Here is a 26,270-nt window from a genome sequence, read left to right as displayed (position 1 = left end):
AGAAAAAAGTATGATTTAAACAGATAAAAACAAAGAAAAGAATAAAGATTGTTCATAAAAAAAACCAGTCAAAGCGAAAAAAATTGATATAGAGAAAGACAGAACTAGGGATAAAAACAGAAAAAGAAGATAGATAGAAGAAGTGAGAGAAGCGGAAATTAGATGGAAAAGTAAAGAAAAGCTGATAGAAAAATAGTGTGAAACAAAGACAAAAAGATGGACAAACCGTCAGATGGAAGAAACTAAAGAGATACACCATGAAGACAATAAGGACAAACAAATGCACTAGAAACCGCGAACCAAAAAACGAACGGGATTGAAGGAGGGAAGAGAAGATGTGATAGCAACATAGATGCTCTAAAAAATGGATTTCGGCTTTAAAACAACAATATCCATAATTATATGATGTTTTATCCAAGATTGCAAGACAATTAAACAATTTAATTAACACAATTTAAAAAGGGAGAGAATAAAAAAAACTAGAGAACAGGCGGCAATAAAGATAAATAGAAAAAGAGCGAAAAAGGGGAGAGGAAAAAGAAAGAAAACCAGAGCAGAACAAGAAACAAAGAAAAAAGAGCGAGATGAGGAAAGACGAAAAGAGGCATAGAGAGAGATACAAAAGAGAAAAATGTAACAGAGGAATAAGATGTTAATATCACGGTTAACAACCAGTTAATATCACGGGGATAAAAAAAAGGTAAAAGAAAAAATAGATGAAAAGATGAAATGAAGGACAGCCAAAAAATAAAATTTTGCCTTTTTTTGGCTTGAACAAATTACATTTTTAAGTCACTGACCTTTTTGGCATCGGCATCTTTTCGGCCATTAAACATTTTGTCAATGATAGTTTTTCGGTCACTGACCCTTTACAAAAAGCACGCAAAACGATATGCTACAGGTTTATGGGGTGTTAAGACATGTGAGGACCAAACCTGGTGTTATACGCAATCGAGTCATGTTAAATATAAAGATACTGAAAAAAGGAAAAAGCAAAAAAGGAGTTGAACTGTTTAGAGATAAGAAAAGAAGAAAAGGAGAAATTTTGCAAAAAAAGCCGATGAAAAGGCCAGCAAAACTAAGACAATTTTCTAAGAGTTTTGACAAACAATTTGTTCATTTTAAACATCATCAATTATTCCATTTTTTGGACTCTTCTTTGTTGGTCATTAGTTTAAGCATATATCTACCAACTCATTTTCTTTCCTTGAAACTTTTTGCGCGTCAGTAATGAACCAATTTTTTTTAGATGCATTTTTGGTCAATAACGACTGCTTCATAAGATCTTCTTTTCCAAACGGCACTTCTTGAGTCAATAACCAAACTTTATTTCATTGGCATTTTTCTTGTTTCGACAATTTGTTTTGCTGGAACTCTTTTGGTCATTGACCTTTGATGCATCAGTTTTTCGTTCATTGACTTTTTTGTATAATTTCATTTTCGTCTGTCATTATAACCCTGTCATGCAATTACAGAGAGATTTACTTTTAATATAATAGATGGAAGGTCAATTATTCTATGAAAAACAAAACATGTGAAAATATTGAGCATTTTGTTGTTAATTAATTTATTGAAAAGCAGTTCCTTTTTATTGTTTATTCTTTCAATCTTAACATAACTAAAAACCAACTTCGAATAAAGCCGCGTTTGTATCAAATCTGAAATCTAGAAAAGTATTCCAGCATAAGCTGGCGTTTACAAATGAACAAAAGGTACACAAAAAAAACTAGTTCGATTCTCAGAGAAGATTTTTGGAACTGAAAATTGTCTGAAAAGAGCCTTTACCTCCTAAGTGTACGAAGAAAAGGGCAACTGATAGCGCTCTAATTGGTTAAATTTGATCTTCCGTAAAAATAAATTTGACAAATAAACAAAAAACAAAACCGGCGAAATAGCTTAACTTAGCCATTGGTTTGAAAGTACAAAAACCAAAAACTTTATATATAAGTAGAAAACAGCACAGTCTTAAAGACACACGCATAAAATTATAGATATTTGTGATAAATTGGCGGTTGTCTTCTTAGTGCAATGCTATGGGTCCCAAATTAACAATTGGCTCGTAACTTATATTGCAGGCAGTGTCAACTTGAAGCTAAAGCAATTGATATTCTTCAACAGTAGAGTTAGCATTTTTTAGACGGAATAATTCGCGGACTGCATAGTGCAATTGAACAATTGGTAAGTTACTGCTCTCATATAAATGAATTGGGGGGTTATGTTAATCATCAGATAGCCGATATTGTTTAAAATATTATCATGTCATCCAAAATTAAGTTGATCGATGGTGATTTTCCCTTCGAATTAGATGCTTGTTTTGATTGGTTCGTTCAGAAAGGGACCACGAAGAAGAGAGCCAAGAAAATTTTTATCAATTAGTCCAAAATTCAACCTTGAAATGATATATTCAAATCAATTATCGGTGATTATCTTTAGACCGAAATCGGAAATCAAGCAAACTCTCATATTTCTAATTGATGCAAAATTGACCGCGAGGCTCCTAAAGTTGGAATGATGTTTGTATGACCGGAGGCTGAGTAGGTTATACTGTTTTTACTCTTTAGAACAGAGGAATAAATTCATTCGACAAGGCGAATCAGAAGTCAACGAATCTCCTTTGCAAACTTTTTTCTTCTTCGTTACATATCCAATGTAAACTGTATAATTATGGAACATTCAGATAGCTCATAGATTAGAGAAAAAATATTTAATCATGAAAACTTTCAACGCAAAGTATGTCTTCGAGTTGTGTTATAATCAAGAACATAGCAAGCCGAAACCGAGGACAGCAAATTTTCTCAATAAGTTTCCATCAACAAATTCAGAAAACTGATCAATTTTTTTAAAACTTGAACCTTTTTGTCATTGAAAAGATGAAGGCGAAGCAGTCCAGAGCAAACCTCATAAATTTTATATACTAATTATTAGACGCTGCCGTTAATAAGTCTATGTACAATTTCTTTTGTAATTTCATTTATTAACCTCGTGTTTCACACCCTATTGTTTCTTCTCAAGAAACTCGAAAATTAAAATCCATGTTTCCGCCTACACGTTGGCTTCTGATGCGATTGAATAAGAATTGTTTCAGGCAGGTGACAATGACATCGCAAACGCGTGCATCCGACAGACCGTACAGAATGAAAAGATGTTCAGCAATCCTCTCACAGTCTTGTCTCTCTTCGTCCCAGGAGTGGGAAAAATTGTCAAGCTATTCGACCCTAGCTTAGGATTGAATCTAGAAGCATCTGAGGTCACTGCAAAGTTTATGCTCGAAATCATGAAGGTAAGTTTTGTACGTCAAAGAGGTGGCAGAATGAGCTTTGACCAGAGCGTCCAAGATCTCAGCCGTAAATTAAATCGTTTTACGCAACTGACAAACTTACACAAAGCCATCTGTCCCGAAACTAAATTTGGCACAAGAATGCATGTTCGATCAACAGCAATGTGAGATGTTCTAAAACTGATCGCCGCCAAACAATTTGTCACCAAATTTTTAAGAATACGGTAATTGGAGTTTATTTACAGGATTGAGAGACAACAAGCAAATGTTGGTGCTCAACAAATATAAGGGCTCATTATAAAAATTATTGAACCCAGATTAATCAATTGAATTTTTAAAAACAATTTTTATGCACGCCCAGAACCCACAATAACATGCAGAACTCCTAAATTTTATCAAGAAAACCATTGAATGTGAAAAACTGAATTAATTTAATTGGAAAACAAATATTTGTGCAACTTACAAAATGGGTTAAAATTTTCTGCTGCATACACATTCACATCCAGTAAAAGATCAGGTTTGTTTGAGGTCGTCCACAAAGTTCCATTTGCAGTTCCAAATTAATAGATAAACATCAGAATTTGACAAACAAACATTGATATAATTGATACACTTTCATTTTCTAAATTGTTAGCTTTAGTTGACTTTCTAAATCGGGTAAGATTTTCTTCTGAGTTTATTATCAAAATTTAAGTTTATAAGCTATTTGATAATCTTTGTTTTCTTTTTTATGTTTCAAAAGCCCCAACCAGATTGTCGCCGCCAGGTAAGAATCTAGACTCCTAGTTTTACCGGTCGGGGAAAATAAATTGTCCTATTCTTTTCGGAATTGATTCCAACATTTTTTGTTAATTTCTATCTTTAATTCCACTGGTTTAGGCCATTTGTCAGATTGTTCCAAAGTTGTGGTCATCGCATTTTTTCATACTTGAAGAAATTTTTGGGTATTCTGTTTTGTACATCATGAGAGTAGCTTTTACCACACCGTTCCGTAGGTCTCTGGACCTATCAGTTGGCTTAAATATATTGTGCAGCCTATCTTTTTATTTCGCGGTCTTGTCATTTCATCCTATTCTCAACAAAATTGTATGGTCTTTGTGTCACCCCGAGGAACTGCAATTTGAACTACCTTACCTATTTTTTGCAGTCTTGAGGGTGGTTTTACCCTTTCGGTTGCAAGGCATTGACATGTACGGGGTTTTTTGGAGATCTTCGTTCTAAAATTTTAGTGAGATTTTGGGATGAACTTCACAATACTTTTTGGTTTTATTTTTATGCTTGGACTTGGTTCGACTTGTTTGATATCTTTTTCAACTGCAGTTTCTGGATTGTCTTTACTTTGTTGAATAGTCTACGTTTCAGTTATATTAAGCTTTGTATTAGTTTTTTCTCTATCGGTTTCCTTTGAAAATCTTTATATGTTGTTTGCATTGAACCCAACGATTCTAGAGGTCAAATCGGCCTATTTTTTATATTTTGCAAAAAATGAGCTATAATGTTATAGCGTTATCGGAGTATACAATGATCAGACAGTTTGGAGTTTTTGTTTCAAATTAATTTTTGCTGGCATCGCAATATTTTGAATAGGCTACACAACCAAATAATGTTTAAATGGTTGCCTCTCAATCCTCTATCAATTTGTATTTGAAGACTGACTTTGTGTTTGTGTCTGCAGCAAATTATATTCTAGCATAACATGTTGTATCTACGGTTAAAACCCAATAGACTTTGGGCTTTTTTGAATCTTTGGAATGCAATTTGTATCCTCTACGACGGTTCCATCAAATGTTCGGCAACGCCATATTGCTCGCATAAGTCAGGATCTGTGAGTTCGCGCTACTTTTTCGCTCGCGCAAAATTTTTGAAGGCAATGTTTTTTTTCGGTTCCATTATTATTGCAAATTTTTGGTGGGCAATATTGTGCGACATATTCTTTGAAATCCTGCAGTGCTTGATTTCTGTATTTTAAAATTTTTTTTCGCATTAAGTGGCCAATGAAATGATATTTGAAACTAATTGAATACCTGCTGTTCACTCTACTTGATAGACTTACTGATCCAATGACGTCAGAGTAAAAGCTTTTTAAGAGCTTTCTAATTTTTGATTTGCTTTATAGTCTATTACTTTTAAAGGAGCTATTTGAAATTTTCGTTAAATATCTGATCAATCTAGTAGAGTTTTAAAGATTTTGGGTTGTTTCGTAGGAGGAAAGGAATCTGAGTACTCGATTCCGTCAACTTAATTTAAATTTTTGCTATAAAACGAGCTTTAAACTTAAAGATATTACGTTCGAGTCATGTTCTATTTTGTATACCCATCAATTAGTAAAAAATTATCGTCCTTTTTTCGGAACAAAGTCCAAACAATCTTTTTTGTCTACTGTTTTGAATTGCTTGTATCCCGAAATTCTCTCACTTTGTTCAACTCTACGTATGAATTGGTTTTTTAAATACCTTCGGATATTCAAAATTTGTGATAGGTTGTTCTCATTGAAGTCAACGTTTCTTAAGACAAATCAACCAATTGTAAAAATTTTGCAATAAATGAGCTAATATAGCGTGATGTTATTGCAGTACACAATGAACAAACAAATTGTAGCTTTTTCTTTAAACTTTTGCTTTTATTTTTACTTGCATCGCAATTTTGTAAGTAGTCTAAACAACCAAACAATTTTAGATGGTATCATCTCGGTCTTCTATCAATTTTTTTGAAGGCTGACATTAGGTTTGTACCTGAAACAGTTTGATTTCTAGGAAAACATGCTTTATCTATGATTCAATCCCAAAAATTGCTTTGGTTACTTTTGAATCTATTAGAAAGCATTTCGCAACCTCTACTTCTGCTCTTTTGAAATCCTCTGCAATCCCATTCCGCTCGCATATCCCAGGAACTGAGTCTGTTCCCGTTCCATTGAAACCTTCTGCCATCCCATTTTGCTCACGTATCACAAGAACTGATAACTCGCTAGCTTCTTCTTTGCTTGGGCAAATTTTTTGAAAGCCTTGTTTTTGCATTCTGTCTCATTGCAAATTCTTAAAAATTTTTGTCAGCCATACTGTTTAACTTATTCTCTGAAAGCTTGCAATGCTCGAATTCTGTATTTTACGTCTGCGTAGCCACGGAATTCTGTAAAAATTTACTTTTGCGTAGCCACCGAAATTAAATATGAAATTAATTGCAGAAAACTTGTCCCTTCTAATTGATGACTTTACTGGTCCAATAACGTCAGACTAAAGTCGTTCTGACTTTGAGTTGCTCTATCGTCGTCTATTTTTGGACCAACTTTTTTCAAAAATTTTTTTTCCAAAACAAAAAATTCACAAAAATATGAAACGGGGGAAGTTTCTTCCGTTTTACTTGCTACTACACTACAGTTCAGGCGTATAAATCTTATATGTTTACTTGACATGTGCCCCAACTTGAAATTGGAAATTGGTGTATGTTTTCTTTTCTGTATAATAACAAGAAGAGTTTGCACCTTCTTATCAAGCTGAATTTTTCATTGTTTCTTAGTTTTTGCACTGAGTCAAATTTTTGAGTCAAACAACTCAAGTTGTTTTTGAATTTAAATTGAAACCGAAATTGTGTTCGTTTTGTACTTTAGCAACTGAAAAAATTTTTTGAAACTCAATTTAAGCAGCTCACTTTTAGTGGATCCTGCTTCCACATCTAAAACTTCCTACCCACTAACTTTTGTATTCCCTCCATCAGGATTGTTAACTGTGGTTTTTTCTGATGAATTTGAAATCAAGTTCTATCTAACGTCTTGTAATCAAAACTGCTTATATCTACTGGTAAACCAGTGTTTGAAACTTCCGAAAAAAATAATCAGGTTTTTTTGTGGATATTTTGAACAGAGTTCCTAAATGGCTTTAAACTTGCAGATGCGAAATAGAATGTCTTTTTCCTTAGCAACCAGCTGTTGAATGTCCATTTTGGTACATAGAAAAACAATCAAAGCATTTTAGAGTTTTTTAAGATGACAAAAATCTTATCTAGGATGTGACTTGAAAGAAGAGTGTGTACCAATTTGATAAGAAGTATTATTTACTGGCATGCTCACGTTGTGATCTTCTTCCACGTTATCTCTCTGTCTGCGGTTCTCCTCAACGTTGTTAAGACGCTTCATCTGTTCGACAACATTTTCTACAAGATTGAAGCTCTCTTGCAAACGAAATTGCACGCATCGTTGTGGAAAACTCTTCATTGAAAATGTATTGACCAATAACTGGGAAAGCTCCTCAACACTATGATGCAGTCCCGTGACACGTTCTTGCGCTCCAATGAAATAATTATAGTTGAACTTATCTTCAAGAAACATTGGTTTGAAAAAATCTCTCAATAGACTTTTTTTACTGTCCAGATGTAAATATTTCTGAATCAATTCTTGAAATGTTCCCTTGTTTTCTGTCTATCACCGAGACCACTGTTAATCACGCAGTCATTTCGAATTATCTTGAGACTCGGCCCGAATTTTATCACCAGGTGGCACTGTATCTGTTGTTTGCGGCCCTTCTTCCACTGTGCAGCTCCATCTTGCGTCTGCGCATTATTGGTATTATCCTTCAATAGTGCTTGCCTGTCAGACAGTCCGACCTTGCCTTTAAAAAATTCAAACAGGCCGTTGGTTTGTGCAAAGACAAAGAAAGTGATACTCCATGTTGGGTAGTCTTCGATCAGCCCACTGACTGTCTTTTAATTCAAGCTGTTGTTTGATGACTCCAGTTTTGTTATCACAAATTTTGGGTTAGATTTCAAAGAGAGGGAAGTCTTATAGTTCAAAGAGTTTCAAGGCTCTAATCAATCTGAAGTAGTAGAAACGGCCAGCACTGACACTACAATCTCTGCACAACACTAATAGCGCCTCCTTGGTCTGATATCTGGCTCCAAAAATTTTTTAGCAGGATTAGAGACTCAGTTGCGCAATAACCCTGATGAGTGGGTGCCAGTTTGAGAAAATTAGTGGTTAAAGCTGTTTAAGCTTAAAAAATGAGAGCGAATAAGATAAAAATAATTTTTTTACAGTCTACTCAGGTGATTTTAGGTCGTTTGAGATTGTTTCATAATTACATGCAAAAATCTAAGTCACTTGAACAAGTTGATAAAAGTCAATCGTTTGCAACTTTGTCTAAGAATTGATCCACATTCAATTTCTAACAAACTAGCTACAGTTTTCGGTTTACATCTAGTTGTAAGAAATTGTTTTTTTTTCTGAGTTTACTAACATTATAGAGGTTTATAAGCTGTAACTTATTTTCTAAAGTCTTTTCTATGTTTAAAAAATCACAAACAATCACTCAGTGACCAAGCCCGCTAATAAGAAAAAGGCGATGATTTTTTTCAAATTTCATTAGAAGCACAAAAAATGGAAACCAGTGCTATGAAAAAACTTTAATTTTGACAAGATCATTTATGATAGCGTACGTAGTCCTATGGTTGAAAAAGAAATTGAATAAAGTTGTCTGGAAACTTAGCTTTAACCAAATACTTTTCCAAACAATGTACGTCAGAACCAACAAATATTTGATTCATCATCATTTTTCCGAAAAAAAGAGACTCAGACATAAAAAGAGCAATTTTTTCTATAAACACACTGTTAGATCAATTTGAGTTGCATCAAGTGATTCAAGGTAAAGACAGAATGGAAATCAAGTCAACCGTTGCTACACAACCAAATAAGCATTAGATGGTTGCATCCCGATCTTCTATAGAATTTTTTTTTGAAGGCTGACATTGTGCTTGTACCTGCGAGAATTGAATTTTTAGCAAAACATTCTGTATCTGCGGTTCACACCCAATAGTTTTTGCACAGTTATGAATCTATTAGAATGCATTTTGCAGCGTCTGCTCCCGTTCCATTGAAACCTTCTGCCATCCCATTTTGCTCACGTATCCCAAGAACTGAGAACTCGCTAGCTTTTTCTTTGCTTGAGAACAATTATTAAAGGCTTTGTTTTTGCATTCTCTCTCATTATCAGTTCGCAAAAATTTTTGTCGGCCATACTGTGTAACTTATTCTATGAAAGCTTCCAATGCTCGGATTCTGTATTTTACGTCTGCGTAGCCACGGAATTCTTTAAATTTTTTATTTCTGCGTAGCCACCGAATTTATATATGAAATTAATTGCACATCAGTTGTCCCCTCTAATTGATGGAGTTACTGCTCCAATCACGTCAGTGTAAAATCTTTCTAACTTTGAGTTGCTTTTTTATCGCTTATTTTTGGACAAAACTTTTTCAAAACTTTTCCCAAAGAAAAAAATTCATAAAAAAATTCCAAAATGTGGGAAGCCTCTTCCCTTTGACTTGCTACTTCCCTAAACAACAGGAATCAAAGTCTTTTCTATGAAAAATTTTACTTGACATGTGCATCCACTCAAAATAGGAAAGTGGTGCTTGTTTTCTTTTGCTTATAGTAAAAAGAACAGTTTTCCCTTTTCATCACTCTGAGGTTTTTTTTTGCTTCTTAGTTTAGCAATGAATCAGTTTTTTGTGAAACAATTCCCACTGCCATTGAATTGAATTTGAAACCAGAAACATTTTTGTTTTCTAGTTTAGCACATGCACAATTTTTTCAAAATTCAATTTACGCAGCACAAACTTAGTTTCTTGTGCTTCTAATTCTACATCTTCTTTTCAAATTTTGTTTTCCCTCCATCTGAGTTGTGTGGTTTCAAGTTTTATTCATAATCATACAATCAGTATTGCCTTCATCTACTGTCAAATCAGTTTTGAAACCTGAAATGACTTTTCAGGGCTCAAACTAGATGCTAAACCTTTATTGAATTTTTTCGTTGATGTTTACATACACTTGCTAGATTGCTTTTAACCCTGCATATTCTACATACAGCATTGTCTGTTGTAACAACTAGCTGTTAAATGTTCAGATTTGTTACATACCATAAACAATCAAGGGCCTTCAGAGTTACCAGGATGAGGAAAAGTTTTCCTAGCTTGTGACTTACACGATGAGTGTGAAGAAGTTTGTAACAAGTATTATTTGCTGACATGGGCACGTACTAATTCTCCTCCACGTCATGTCTCTGTCTGCGGTTCTCTTCGAAACTGCTAAGACGCTTCATCAGTTCGGCAAAAATCTCTGCAGGATGGAATCTCTCTTGCACCACAAAATGTTTGTATCGTAGTAGAAAGTCATTCAATACTAATGCACTGATCAACGTCTAGGAAAACTACCCACCAGCATGAAGCAGTTGCGTGACCAGTTCTGGTGAAGCACTGTTGGATGAACTCACCTTCACGTAATTGTAGCTTAGCAAACAGCAGATTTATAGCTGTCTAGGTCTTTTTTTTCTGATTCGTTGCTGGAGAATTTACCAGGCTTACTGTTTATCACTGAGACCCTTGTTGTTTACATAGCCATGCTACCTACTACGCCAGGTAGCACAGTATCTGGATTTTGCGGCTCTTCATCTCCTGTGTAGCTGTAGCTCTAGTTTGCGTCAGCGAATCAAAAACATCGTCCCTCAATAGTGCTTGCATGTCAGGTAGTTCATCTGTTCCTTTCATTTTTTTGAATAGGCGCTTGGTTTGAGCGAAGGCAGACATACGGGTACTCCAAGTTGTGGTATCCTCTGCTAGCTCACTGAATATAATCTACTCCAAACTGTAATCCACTTCAAGAGGGTAACCTCAAATTTTAGATCTTTGAGGAGCAGAAACTACCAACACTGACACGACAATCTCTCCAGAACGCCATTGGCACAACAATGGCCTGGTAGTTGGCCCTAAAATTGATTACAGCATTCAAGACACGGTATCGCAACAACCCTGGTGAGTCACGACCAGTTTTGGCAAGTTGAAGATTAAAGCTGTTCAAGCTAAAAAAAATTAGAGCGAATAACTTAAAATAATTTCAAAAGAGAAGAATGAAGATTTTGACAAAAATCTCGTATTTTTAGTCCAAAAGTTACGTATGTTTACAATTTAGATATGTTAATAAGATATCAAAAAAGCATATGAGGCTAGGTCATTTCATGATTACATGCTAAAAATTATATCAATTTAGATCGTTCTCAAAATTCCATTTACCATTTAATATTAGTAGATAAATTACAATGTTTGACAAACACAGCTAAAAAGTTATTCATATTCATTTTCTAATTCGTTAGCTGCAGTTGATAATATAAAAAATTGTTTGCTGTCTGAGTTTATTAACCTAATTTATGTTTCTAAGCTCTAAGATATTTTCTAAGTTATTTCTATCTTTCAGTATACACAGTTGGTTACTTAGGGACATATTCGACTAATCAGAAAAACGGCGACATATTTTCTTGAAACTTCAATAGATCCACAGAAACTAGGTTTGGAAAACAGTGGAAAACAGTATATTTAAAATACTTCCCAGGTCTAGACCTCGACTCATGAAAAGACAATGCTCGACAAAAATGTGCTATGAAAAGACCATACTGGACTCATTTGAGCTATGAAAAGACTTTAGCTGGACTTTAAGGCATTCTGGACTTTAGCTCGACTCAGATTTTTTGCAAAAGACTTTGGCTGGACCCTTAATTTTACAAAAGACTTTGGCTTGACCCAAAGTTTGTGCTGGACTGAAGCTCGACACAATGTTTGCAAACAAAGTCGAGTTAAAGTCTTTTCATGGGTCCATCAATAGTCTTTTCATGGGTCCATCATTAGTCTTTTCATAAGTCTGTTTTTCTGCCATTAACGTTTTGCGTGAAATATTGCATATAACGTAGTCAGCATATATGATCATGCACCTTTTACGATGCTGGTTATTAAAAGACTAATGCTGGACCCATGAAAAGACCTTAGCTGGACTTTCTTGGTTATGAAAAGACTTTAGCTCGACCCATGAAAAGATATTAGCTCGACTTTAACTAGGAACCTCGACCGTGTAATTATAGTCAATATTGGCCCCCCCTACTAGACTTTTAAAGTCTTATCATAAGTCGAGGTCTAGGCCTGGGTTCACATTTGACAAGGTAAGTTCCTGTATGAAAAGGTACGTAATCCTGTTTGTTGATTATGTAGATTGTATAAAACTGTCTGGAAACTTAGTATGAACTGCTTTCCCAAACAACGTACGTTACAATCAACAAGTATTTGAGTTATTATCACTTTTTGCTTTAGAAAAAGAACGAGACTCAGACATTGGAAGAGAAGACATTCTTCTTAAACACGCTGGTAGAGAAATTCGAGCTGCATCAAGTGACCCAAGGCAAAGATGGGATTGACTTTGAGTCAACCGTTGCGCAGGCACTTATCTTCCTCTTGGCAGGGTTCGACACTACAGCCAACCTACTCATGTGGACTAGTTATTACCTGGCATTACATCCGGATGTTCAAGATCAAGTGTTTGAGGAGATAACATCACATGCCGGATTGGACGGAGAGGAGGCCAATTATGAGACAGTCAATAAGATGCACTTATTAGGTCGGACAGAGTTATTGCTTCCAAATTTTGTGGTTTGCTGAACAATTAAAAGTTGTCGATCACTATAGAAAGCTAAAAAAGACAAGACGGCTCGTTAATGTGCGTTCGCACATGATGTTCCGACCCGAGCTCATCTACATTTTTGACTTAATTGTCAACCAAATGAAGAGATAACAAAAATAGATGTTTGAATTTTAAAAAAATGCTGCATTTTAAGTTAATTAAACACACTAAATTCTGCTTCGATGAAATAGCAATCATATATTTCATTCATGTGACATCAATAACTCTCATCACAATAAGTCGTATGGCAAAGAAAAATACATCAAAACCACGAAATTTTTGAGAAAACCCATAGTATCAAAGTCAAAAAATTCTACAGCTTTCAACGGAAGGCATTTAATACGCTAAATTATGCCTAAAAGATGTGACAACTAGGACGTTTGTCATTCTAAATTTATCAATAAGACATTACAACAAGTCATTGACTATGAAAACATCAACAAAAACAGGCAAAATCCAAAAGTTCGCTAGAAAATTGAGAGAAGAAAGTGTCGAAGCTATTTAAACCATAAGCTTTTTTCTCTGAAAAATTTTTCAACGATCCATTGAACGTCTTCACTAAGCCAATGGGAGCTATCAATATTAGGATAATGTAATACGATTTCAAAAGGAACCAATATTACTAAAAAAAATCCAAAAATTATAAAAATTATGAAAACTCGTGCACCGAAGTAAAACAACCAATAGTTAGAAGACAAAACCGCTAACTAGATAAATTGTTGCTGATGTAGAAAAAAAAGGTTTCTGTCATTACCGAGACTGACTTACAATCCACGAAAATAAGCTTAAGATTGATTTATGTTAACAAAAAAATATTTTTAAAGTCTTAACAGCAATTAAACTCAAAAGCTTTCATAGGAATTCAATGAATACGCTCAGCTATGCCACTATGTGAATACAAGGATGTTTATAAGGCCTAGGTAATCAATAAGACATCACAATATGTCTTATGACATAAAAAAAACAATAAATACAGGCAAAAACCAAAATTTCCCTAGAAGAATGGGAGAAGAAAGTGTTGGTGCCATTTAAACCATATTTTTTTCATAGAAAGTTTTATCTATGACCCTCTGGACGTCTTCACTAAAAGAAGATATAGCCATCGATATTAGGATGACGTGATAAAATTTCAAAATGAACCAATAAAACGAAATGTCCAAAAATTTTTTTTTTTAAAATTTGAAATCTTGTGGCATTGAAGACGTATAACCAATAGTTATTTGATAAAGCCACCAATGAGATTAACTTATGTTGCAGTGGTTTGACGGAATTCAATCCTGTTTTTACTGAGACGAACTTACAGTTCACAAAAATAAGTTTATGATTTACTAATTTTAAATAACTTTCGAAAATTTGTTTTCAAAGTCTTAACAGCCATTAGCTGTCCACTCACAGCACTAGATAGGTTCACTTAATGCTCATTAGCAAATCTATTGCACTTTTAGTCAACAAGTTTATGCCATAGGATTATAAAACTTTAGTAAAACCTCAAAAAATAAATCAAAATTTCATTTGAAATTACGAAATTTGAGATACGAGTAAAAAAAAAAACATTTTTTCGTTCATTGGGCTTCATTTGATTGTACAAGAGGTTTGTCATTAACGGAATTTCGATATTAAAAGTGTCTAGTAGTCTCTAGGTGACTTGAAAAAACAAAAAAATTGAAAAATTTTCTAAAAAAGAGCTCCCAAACCTAATTCGATTTTTTTTTATATATTAAACTTCTCTCTAAGACTATAACTAGTCTTTATTATCTCCTTTCGTCTATTAAAAACCTAAAGTTGATTTACTTTTTGGCGTGAAATCTAGTTTTGAATTAAATTTTTTGTAGAAAAAACGTTAATTCGAACGAAAATTACGGTAAAAGTGAACAAAAGCGAACCAAATATCCAGTGTTCACATGAAACTTTAAACCTCGATAACTCCTCGAAAAAAAAACGAAATTCAAAAAGATCTTTTTAATTTCGAATTCTACGCTGGACGAGCTTTTTAATGATACCACGCACATTTTTCTACGATGATTATATCGGTCGGCCAAAATTCACGGAACAAAAAAAACCCATTTGAGTATATAGTTCCTCCCCCCCCCCCACAAGTGGGGTCGGAACAATAAAACCAATTTTCTTGGCAAAGACCCGCAATATAGGCCTAAAAATAGTTCTACGCTTGTTCTGCAGATTTAGAGATTGCGAATATCATGCAATGGGAGCACTCAGAAAAAAGTATGTTACGCAAAATTTATAATTGCAAATAAGACTTCTTAATAACCTTTCAAATTTGTAACACCCCAAAAGTCAAAGTTTTGTACAAACATAACTGACTAACGTCGTGCGAATTGCTCTCAAACGACTGGCGAGCGATGCGCTTCGTCAGTAGCTAGCTAAGGCTTAAATAGGCTGCTTTCAGCTCATTTAAAGGGGCATGTGGTTTGGGTGCAGGGGGCGTGGGGTGAAGCGCACTGAATCACATGCTTAGAGCATAGTAGACCGAAAAGCTCTAAGATAACTTGATGCCCTTGTTTAGCTGTTTTTGATGTCAAAAAGTCAAAAGGGTCAGACGACAAATTACAAAAACATAACCCGTGGAATACCGGAAAGGACTCGAAGAGTTGAGTAATACAATCTCTAAACTATACTTACTCAAACCAGAAACTTCATCGAAAAATAACATTAACAGCCCGATAGAACAATAGAACAAAAAGTTTACAGGTGTGGGAGAGGCGATGGGCTGGTGAGGTAGATAGATTGGGGAGTAGCATTAAAGGGCAGGGAGACGTAAGTTTGACGGAGGTAGGTTGGGAGGTAGTAGTTAGTTGAGGTAGTTGTGGGGTGGGGTTAGGTAGTTAGGGGCGGAATAGGTAGGTGGAATGAGGGCAGTAGATTTGAGGAGGGGAGGTAGGTGCTTCAGTTAAAAAACAAATAGCAGCAAAAGTTTCAATTGAATTAACTAACAACCGGCAATTGAAATAAATAAAGCAAAACCAAAATAAGACAGTCAACAAAACGCATGGACCTATATGCAGAAATCGAAAAAAAGTTGAAACAATTCTTCAGAACAATTCGTCTTCTGAGAACCAATGTCTTTAGAATAATCAAAATAACAACACGTCACGAAGATAGCCCTGGTGATTGATAAATTTAAAATCTTACAAGAATCTTGCAAGAAATCTTGCAAGGGAATGCATAGTTCTTCCATTTTGCTTGCAAGATTCTAGCAAGAATTGAATCCATCTTGCAAGATTCTTGCAAGATTTTAAATCCATCTTGCAAGAATCTTGCAAGATTTTGAATTTACATTTACCTTTTTGTCCTGGTTACCTGGCTGCTTTTTTGCTGTTGGTTGAGTTGGTCCCAACTGTTTGTTTCTCTAAAAAAATTTCTTTTAATGAAAGATGAGAAAAATATTGAAATATTTTTGTTTTTATTAGGTAAATTGAACTTTCAAAAGACAAATTTGATTGCCACGAGTTATTTCTATTTATTTGTCGGAAAGTTGCATTTGAATTCAAAATCTTGCAAGAATCTTGCAAGATTCTTGCAAGATTTTGAATCCTGGCTAATTTTTTTCATTGAATTAGGCTTCGTAACTTGTTCAATAAACAATAACTTACGAAAGAAGTCAATTTTTTTAAGTTTTGCTGAGTAAGAATTCTGATATCAGTCATGATATTTGGTTTTCATTTAGCTTTAGCTACCAAAAACACATTAATTTTTTTTCCGGAATTCAAAATCTTGCAAGATTCTTGCAAGATTCTTGCAAGATTTTGAATCCTGGCTAATTTTTTTCATTGAATTAGGCTTCGTAACTTGTTCAATAAACAATAACTTGCTTCAAAGATGTTTCCTAAAACACTTGTACCCAGATTTATTTTTTGGCCTTGATTGATATCTTGCAAGATTCTTGCAAGAATCTTGCAAGTTTTGAAACATCTTGCAAGATTCTTGCAAGATTTGAATCCGCTCATCACTAGGGAGTTGATCTGTAAATTTTTAGAATAAGTAGCGAGTACAGCAAATTTGAGAAAATCTTTGAAAACCAAAGCAGAAAAGCAGAGAAACAAAAACAAACAATTGGCACAAGTCAGTTCTAACGGTTGAAAATGCGACAAAGAAAACAAGTCAAAGCGGGATTAAAGTGTCACCTGTAAATATAAAAACGAACAGAATCTCAGTAAAAAATGTCGGCTGAAATTTAAACGAAACATTGGTCAATATTACGGCGCACTAGAAGGCAAATAAGAATTCTGAAATTATTTTAAGAATAAGAGAAAAGGTTGTAAGGAAAACAACAAAAATGAGTAGGACATAGAAATGAACTACTTTCTGATAAGAAATGGTGCTAAAATCATAAAAATTATTGCCGTGAATAACCATCTTCACTTGTGTCTTATTAGCAACGGACGAAATCTGTCACTAAGGAAAAAAAGTGATACGAAAACAAAAAAATACAACCAGCAATAGCAAAAACTCAAAAATGAGCAAATAATTTAAAAATATTTTACAGTCAAAGCAAATCTTATAACTGAAACAATTTATCAATGTAAATAAAAACCTCTTTCGCGTCTAATTCCATTTTTCGAAAACAGTGGTTTAAAAACATGAACCTTATTAGCTAAAAGTTCATGAGCAATTCACGTATATTAAGCCTCTTTAATATTTGATTGGACGCACAACAGGAAAAACACAAACTATTAACTGGAAGCAAAAATTATACTCATTTACCCCAAATTAGCCCTAATCGAGACAAATAGATTTGACAAAAAAAAGTATAAAAAATAGTAGCCAGACTGAAAAAATTGCAATTGATTTTTAAAATTCTTCGTGACAAAATTACAGAAAGCATTAGCTATGACATTAACTTGAAAAATTAAATTGATTGAGTCACTCACAGCTAGGCACCTATGAGAGCTGTCATAAAACTTCAAAATACTCGCAAAATCAAAAAATTCAGTCATAATGTTTGTAAACAAATAGTGTTAAAGACCTCAAACATAATCTACTTGCGTCAAGCTAATAGTCCTGAAGCGACAAGTGGTCGCTTGGCTTAGGGAGTATCCTGCTAGTGCTTAGTGAAGCTGACATTAGGGGAGGGGGATGGGAGGCAATGAGAGGCGAATAAAGTTTGGGAGAGTATGAACGAGAGGGGAAATCAAAAGTCCGGAGGGTGGACGAAAGAAGTGTCGAGGGAGTTGTCAAAAACTTTTAAGATTGAGAACCGCCCTCACACCATTAAATTCTCTTCTCCAATCAATTTGGTGAGTCAAATACTCACAGAATAGTAAAGCGTGAAGCTCTAAAAGAGCTAAACAAGCACTTAGTGCCCTGTGGGCCTTACATGATTATCCCGTTTCAGAAGAAGGGACACTAAAAAAGGTTAAGACAAATTCACTTATATTGTAGCAACTATAGTATTTCATTGGAGATACACTACAAAAAAACTATTAAGTCGAAACAAAAATTAGATTCAGATATGCCAAATTACCAACTGATTGGACTTGCCATTATTAAGACAAATTGATATAACAACAAAAAGTACAAAAAATAGTAGCAATACTCAAAATGTAATTAATATTAAAATAATTTGCGAGAAATTTACAGAAAAGAGCAGTTTAGAGCTGGAGCAATTAATCTGATTAAGTTAATCACAACTAGGCACCTATGAGAGCTGTTATAAAACTACAAAAGACTCTCGCAAAAATCAAAGATCAGGCACAATTTTTGAAGAAAAAAAATGGTTCCAAATTCCTGAAACGTAACCTACTTACATCAAGCTAATTGTCCTGAATTGAGGGAAAAACCGACTGGGGTTATGGAAAGCGATGAGAGTCGGGTACGGCTTGGGAGAGCTGGATGAGAACGGGAGGGTGCGGAGGATGGACGAAAGCATTTTTGGTGGTATGTGAGTGACCGAGACTGAGGTGAGTAAATGAGGTGTCAAAAATTTAAGATTGAGAACGATACCTTTCATTGATATTATTAAACGATAACACAACAGAATTATTAAAAAATGGGCAAAAATCAAAACTTTACAAATAATTTACGCCAACAAATAGTGTCAGAATCATAAAAAGCATCAGGTGTCCGTTGAAAAATTCGATTTATTGCGAAAATACGTAATTAGCTGGCCGGCATCATAATAATAGCACCAATGAGAAGAATCACTGCAAACCGAAATCAAATTGACGCATGTATAAAAATCTCTCTAAAAAACCGAAAATTGTTCGAGCACCTAATTGTTACTCCACTTGAAAAGTGGTTGAAAAAAACACGCCCTAAAACTAATCACACTTTTATTCTCTTAATTACTCCAGCATGATTAAAATTACCACTCTAAGTTGACTTCTCGTTGACATTAAAAAAACTGAAAATGTTAGAACACATGTTGAAAAATAACACAGCAGGGCAGATCCTGAAAAGAGATTCAAAGAGAAAAACAGAAAAAGATTCATCAATTATCTCAACAATAAAACAGATGCACATTACGAATCATAAGCACAAACAGTTTTTTACAATTTTAGAGTAAAACATTAACGGCGTTCAAAATGTATACAGTATTTGGATAATTGTGTTGAGTACCATAGTTTTCAAAAAGAAATTCAGATAAGAAGGCAAAAAATTGAATTCCAAGACACGAAATGGTTCATAAATTGGCAGCAGCAGCAGCTATAAACAGATATAAAAAAACTAGCATATAAAATAGAGAAGATTCGATACAACTTCTTGATGCTTGATTTCAATACCTTCAATGATAAGATTTCAATAAAAATACATAAGGAAAACTCTGTAATGTTATCAAAACCAATTCTTTGTTGCTGAAAAAGATAGAATAACTAACATAACTAACTTGCAGTTCAACAGAAATTTGTGTGCACATATCAGACCTAAATAGAGGTAAAATGACAAATGACAAAATGATAAAAATTGTATAAAACTAGCCCAAATGAAATGAAAACGACTGAAGTCCTTGCAGACAACAGAATTATTTTAAAAAATGGGCAAAAATCAAAACTTTACAAATAGTTTACACCAACAAATAGTGTCAGAAACCTAAAAAGCATATGGTGTTCGTTGAAAAATTCGATTTATTGCAAAAATACTTAATTAGCTCGCCGGCATCATAATAATAGCACCAATGAGAAGAAACACTGCAAATGGAAATCAAAATGACGCACTTATAAAAATCTCTCTAAAAAACCGAAAATTGCTTGAGCACCTAATTGTTACTCCACTTGAAAAGTGGTTGCAAAAAACACGCCCTAAAACTAATCACACTTTTGTTTCTCTTAACTACTCCAGCATGATAAAAATTACCACTCTAAGTTGACTTCTCATTGACATGAAGAAAACGAAAAAATGTTAGAACACATGTTGAAAAATAACATAGCAGGGCAGATCCTGAGAAGCAATCCAAAGAAATAAAAAAAACAAGAATCATCAATTACCTCACCAATAAAACAGATGCACATTACGAATCATAAGCACAAACAATTTTTTACAATTTTAGAGTAAAACATTAACGGCGTTCAAAATGTATACACTATTTGGATAATTGTGTTGAGTACCATAGTTTTAAAAAAAAATTAAAATAAGAAGGCAAAAAATTGAATTCCAAGACACGAAATGGTTCATAAATTGGCAGCAGCAGCAGCTATAAACAGATATAAAAAAACTAGCATATAAAATAGAGAAGATTCGATACAACTTCTTGATGCTTGATTTCAATATCTTCAATGATAAGATTTCAATAAAAACACATAAGGAAAACTCTGTAATGTTATCAAAACCAATTCTTTGTTGCTGAAAAAGATAGAATAACTAACATAACTAACCTGCAGTTCAACAGAAAATTGTGTGCACATATCAGACACAAATAGAGGTAAAAATGACAAAAGACAAAATGATAAAAATTGTATAAAAATAGCCCAAATGAAAATCAAACGACTGAAGTCCTTGCAGCCAATGTCCACAAATAAAAATTAACACTACTTAAAATCACCCATAAACCAATTCAGAAGCTTGCAAACAACTTCATTAGCCCCTAAAGATCATAAAACTTCAAAAAGAAGACAAAGTTTAACAAAACTGGAAAAAATGACAATTTTTATAGAACGATTGCTGAAAATGCTGATTTTATTGTCTTAAAAACTGAATTATTTTGCTAAAAACAAACATCAATCTATCTTCTCGCACTTGAAAATTATTTTGCCCTTGAGGATGGAAAACATAGATGTAAGGACAAAATTTTTCACGATAAAATGAAAAAACGCATTACTTTACTCGAAAGTCGCCAGATTTCCTGATATTATCTACAATTTTCAAAAAGTTACTAAAAACTATTTTGTAATCTATCCTCAAGTCTTTTAAAAGGTTCATAGACCACCAAAAAACCGAAAAGGGACAAAATTCACAGAAATTGAAATTTTGTAAATGGCTAACTTTTGTGAAAGTTTGTTAAAATTTCATAATTTTGAATAATTTAAAACTATCAGGTTGTCACCAAAAACTATCCATTAAACCATGTGCAAGCCCTCGAAAAGGTTCATTTGACCAAAAATCTAAAATTGGAAGAGTGAATTTTTTTTACGAGCACTTGAAAAAAAATGCAAAATACACGTATAGAAAGCATTCCAGCTTTAACAAGACAACTAAAAGTTTTAAACATCGTCAATTTAAGATTGCTTTAAGACAAAAACGGAAAAAAATTAGACAAAACAGGATAAAATCAAAAATTTGTTGCCAAAATTTGAAAAATGATCTTTTCACCGTCAATTGAGCAAGCAACTTCAATGACAATAACTTCAGTAGATTGAGAACCTAACGATAATTAAATACAGCTGAGGGTTTCTAACGCAATGAATACCCACCGAGCTCCCGTTTATCCCGTTTTGAAAGCTATGTCATCAGAAAAAAGTTTGAAAACATCCTTAAAAATGACAGCGCACCAAAAAATCAAAAATTTTTGGTTTGTAAAAAGATAGCTCACAAATAAAATTCGAAACCTTTGGATTGTAAAATACCTGTAGAATATCTATACTTCTCTTCGATTCATAAAAAGACCGCGGGACTAATATAATTGCTACAAAACATCGTTTCAGAGCAATTAAAACTTCGTTTGAGAGCAATTAATAACATTATGATGTGTTAATTTCGACTTGTTAACTTCAACCAGCTAGTTATAAAAGATACATAGATGTTAGATAAAGAATGCAAAAAGGTATAAGGAATCAGCAGAAAAATGGAGTAGCCGGCATCTTGGCAAACTCAACACTAATAGTTAAACATTGTAGAGAATGTGTTGATGGAGACGTTGAGACTGAGGCCTGTTTTCCGTACCCAGAGAGAGGCAGTAGCCGACACCACCATTGGACCAGGAATAAACATCAAAAAAGGTAAAAACCAGAGAGGCATAGTCAACTATCGCGACTGCTAGAGTAATCCTTTACAGATAATACCATTGAGCAACCATGAATGGCTCAAATGAGCGGTTAAAAGCATACGCGAAGTAGTATGTGTTATCGTACAGGAGTCTGGCAGATATTGAATTCTTTGATCACTAGGAAAGCTCTTTATCCTGAAGACTTGTTTTCCTTTTGAACCGGAAAGCCTGTAAATACTAGATTATGAATCGAAGTGGAAGCCTAATTATAACAATTAAATAAGATGCTATTATAAGCATAGTTATCAAGCCTTTCGACTTTAGGTTGGCTAGTAGAGGTTGCAGTAAACGTCATCCATAATGACCCAAAGATCTGGGGAGATCCAGAGGTTTTCAGACCCAGCAGATTCGATCCAGAAGAGACCAAAGAACGATCACCATACGCGTTCAATGCTTTCGGAGTGGGGCCACGAAACTGCATTGGAATGCGTCTTGCACTGTTTGAGGTCAAAATGGCGTTCGTAAAGATCTTGTCCAAATACAAACTGATGAGAGGAAGGGATACACCAGACACGTTCACGAATTACTTGAAGCAACAGTTTTATGACCCGGTTGAACCTATCTTTCTCAAAGTTGCACGCAGGCATTAAAATGATGAATTGTCTCAATTGCACAACACAAAAACTTTAAATTTACAAACTAAACTTTGTTAGAGGGACTTGAAATCTTGATCAGAACTATGAGATATGACATAGCTATTCATTAAATATATTTATGAAAAACTAATATTTACATTATAATGTGAGAAAAACTAAGTGTTCACAGAAACTTTAATTCGATATTCAATTTCTCAGAAACTGCAAAGATGCCAACCTCTCGCACGGCAGAATATACAGCGGCAGAATATTCATAAAACAGAATATGATTGCGTCTTGTTTTGAAATCAAAATTTGATCAAAAAACATTTTAGATCTTGGAAGTAAAGTTTCGGAACCAAAAGAACAATCATAACATAAGGCTCCCTAAACAAATTTGCGAATGGCTACTCTATCGTATTTTAGAGGGGTGTGAAGAGCTTGACCGTCAAGGTATTTCGTATTCGCTAATACTGAACATAAGTATGCATATAGGTTATGTACACGCACGGAACCCCTAAAGTAAAAAAATATAGCTCATTAGCAAAAACGTTACTGTTGTTTAATAATCAAGTCAAGACTGACAGAGCACAAAAACTTGAATCATGTCCTTGCACAAGTTGAAAAAGGTTACCCGCAAATACGTAATCATCAAAAAAACTGTAACAAAAACCTTCACTGAATATAATCCTTTAACTAGAGAACTTGTTTCCGTATTTTTATATATATATATATATATATATATATAGAAAAGAAATTGGTGACCCTTCTTTGAGCCCTCTTCGAACAGAACCTTCTTTTACGGAACTAAATGTCGGATTTGGTCTCCCCACATCTGAATTCTACACTTTGTGCTGGGCACAAGGCAAAGACATCACCCAATAGCTGTCCCAGCAAAGATGCGAGACACACGGACTGCGCAACGCACAAAATACAGAACAGAAAAGATCAAAGGACTAAAGAAAATCGCGCTGAAGGCAAAGAGACTTTTCGGAGCCAAATTTTTGGGTCACAGACGTTGCCCAGAAGAAAGATTTTTTTGGGGTTGTCAAAAGTTACCCCTGGAGTATTTTTTCCACTACAGTTTCAGACGTCATCGTCACTGACCGCCCTGATTTCAGACTTCACCTCAAGAACTCCTTTTCCCCGGTGAGATCAATCCAAAAATCAATCTTTTTCTACAAGTCAAAAAAGGGGGAAACACGAACATGTATTTTGTCTCCTCTTATCTAAATTACATTGCCATTTTTAGACAATATTTCATTGTTTAATACTTGTCGAAATTAATTGAACTCTACGAAAATTTCCTACTGCACGAAGTGGTTCTTAAAAAAGAAAGTTGACAAAAAAAAGTTTTTGAAAACAGAAGTTCAAAAAAATTTCTTTTAATTTTTGGATGAAACTCATAAAGAATCTATTTGTACTAGTTCAAACGCACCTTTGAATTTGTTTTTAGAAAAACAAAAAGGTAATTTTTTCTATAAAATCAATTAAATTTTCAGAAACGTAAAATAACGAAAAAAAAGGTTTTTGACAACAGAATTTCAAAAAAAGATCTTTAAATTCTTGGCCTGATATTCTTATAGAATCAACTTAAAAAAGTTCAGCCTCACTTTTGAACTAGTTATCAGTGAGCCAAAAAAGTCATTACTTGGAAATTTTCACTTGGTTTTTTGAAAACGAAAAAACATTTTTGACCCGATAAAATCAAAAAACCTTCTTTAAATTGTCGGCTTCATATCATTATGAAACGAAAATATCTTGATCCAAACTTAATTTTTTTCAGAAGTCCTCGGTCTCAGACGTTGCCGTCTGCAAATTCCCTTAACCCTTTGATTTCATACGTTATGATACTGAGAAGAAGAAAAGTGACGAAAGAAAAACCGTTTCAGAAGTTACGGATATTTGATTTTTTTTTCATCATCGAAACAGATTATTTTTCACAGACGATCTCAGACGTCATCTCAATCAGTTTTTTTACGAAAACCAGTAGCAACTGAAAAACTTGGTCTCATTTCATGGTTTTTGAGGGCAATAGAAGCACAGGAAGATCACTCAGATTGACAAAGAGTAGGAGAAAAGAAAAGATCCAGAAAAGAAAAAAATACACTTTCTACAAAGTCTTCAAGCCTGATGTGGTTTATTAAAGGTTTTCATCCTTATGAGTCCTTCCCGTAGCCCTTTTTGTCTAGAAGCCTCGCATTTAAAACAAGTTCTCAGGTTTTTAGCCCAGAGAAATAAAAAGACCTCACTTCTTATAAATTTACGGAAAATTTTTAATAATTTAGTCGCTAAGGTTGTACGGTTATGGTTAGAGACGTAAGAAAAAATTTCTGCTAATTTTCAAGTCTGGTAGTATATCATTAGCTTTGGATTGAGAAGGTCTAACAGCTCTTAATGCTTTACAAAAAAGTTTAATTTAAAAAAATTTGTTTTCACGCCTAATTTTGGTCTAACTGTATAGTTGTGACATAACACAACATTCCTGCCAATTAACATAGCAAAAGCATTTATCTTACACCGTTGATTTAGCTATTTCAACGAAACATTGCGTTCATTTGACAGAAGGAAGCAACTTTCAAAGAAAAGCATTTACTTTTTTTTCTCTAGAACAAAAGCTAGATTTAGCAAACAAAAACTAATTAAGGGTATCAATTTTTGAGAAAAGTTGCGAACACTCTCAAAAATTGCGTCAAAAAATATGTCGCTCCGGTTCTTTAAGCCGTTTTTGCCTTCATTAAAGATCTTCAACAGCAGCAACCAGTCCACAGAACACCAAAGCTAAAAGATGTCCAAGTTTTTAACTGCCGTATGATGGTTTGCCATCAACATGTCAGCAACGAAAAAATTTTCAATCCCTGTACTTGCTGATCGATCGAACCAAAGCTCATGCAAAGGAGCTGAAAGAGTTGTCGCCAAATGTGACGAAACAACAGCCTCATCAGAATACAGTTACATCAATCCTGGGTAGACAAGCCTTACTGACCAATCGTCTTAATGAGCTAAAGTTCCAAGTCGATCTTTTGGTCAATGATGGTCAATTGGGCCAGTCCTTTAGCCGGGTGAGAGATGACATCAGCTTAGTCTCATGCAGAAAAAACGAATCCCGACGATTGACCTCTTGTCTCAATAGATGACAACGAAGACAACCAGCTCCGACGCGGCACAAAACAACAGTGAAGTAGCACAGCAAACACTAATCAGCCTCCTGCTAACTCGCCTCGGGAAGGAAGACTAACACTCTTTCTTCCACATTCAACTGCTCCAAAAAGTCATTCGAAATTTGTCCTCAATGACTGTCAAAAACAGTCAGAGATTCAGACACAGGATATAGTCAACAAGAGTAGCCTCTTGCTGTAACTGAGATTTCTTTTCTCAATCCTTTTATATAAGTTGCCGATGCGCTAATCTCCAATTGGGCAAGAATATCAGCCAAATTGATACAGTTAAGATTTCTTATCTGCCAAAAGGTCCTCCCCTCAGTCACCAAACAGCGCAAAC

The 26,270-nt window shown here is 34.3% G+C and overlaps 2 protein-coding genes across 3 annotated transcripts in view; one reads left to right on the top strand and one right to left on the bottom strand.

The window, feature by feature from the left end:
• The window catches only part of LOC142339618 (ADP-ribosylation factor-like protein 5B), a 463,878-nt gene that overhangs the window by 145,874 nt on the left and 291,734 nt on the right, over positions 1–26,270 (bottom strand). The gene's annotated exons all lie outside the window — the stretch shown is intronic.
• On the top strand, positions 3,088–22,920 carry LOC142339559 (cytochrome P450 3A19-like). The gene is made up of 4 exons (XM_075389695.1): positions 3,088–3,280; positions 12,392–12,695; positions 22,046–22,147; positions 22,459–22,920. Exons 1-4 carry the CDS (start codon positions 3,143–3,145, stop codon positions 22,782–22,784), a joined length of 870 nt encoding a protein of 289 aa, XP_075245810.1. The 5' UTR covers positions 3,088–3,142; the 3' UTR covers positions 22,785–22,920.

Source organism: Convolutriloba macropyga, chromosome 1 (assembly GCF_964194025.1).
Source record: "Convolutriloba macropyga chromosome 1, txConMacr16.3, whole genome shotgun sequence".
NCBI classification, from domain to species: Eukaryota; Metazoa; Xenacoelomorpha; order Acoela; family Convolutidae; genus Convolutriloba; species Convolutriloba macropyga.
Note: the sequence above shows the minus strand (reverse complement) of the source record. Positions and strands in the feature narration are given on the sequence as shown.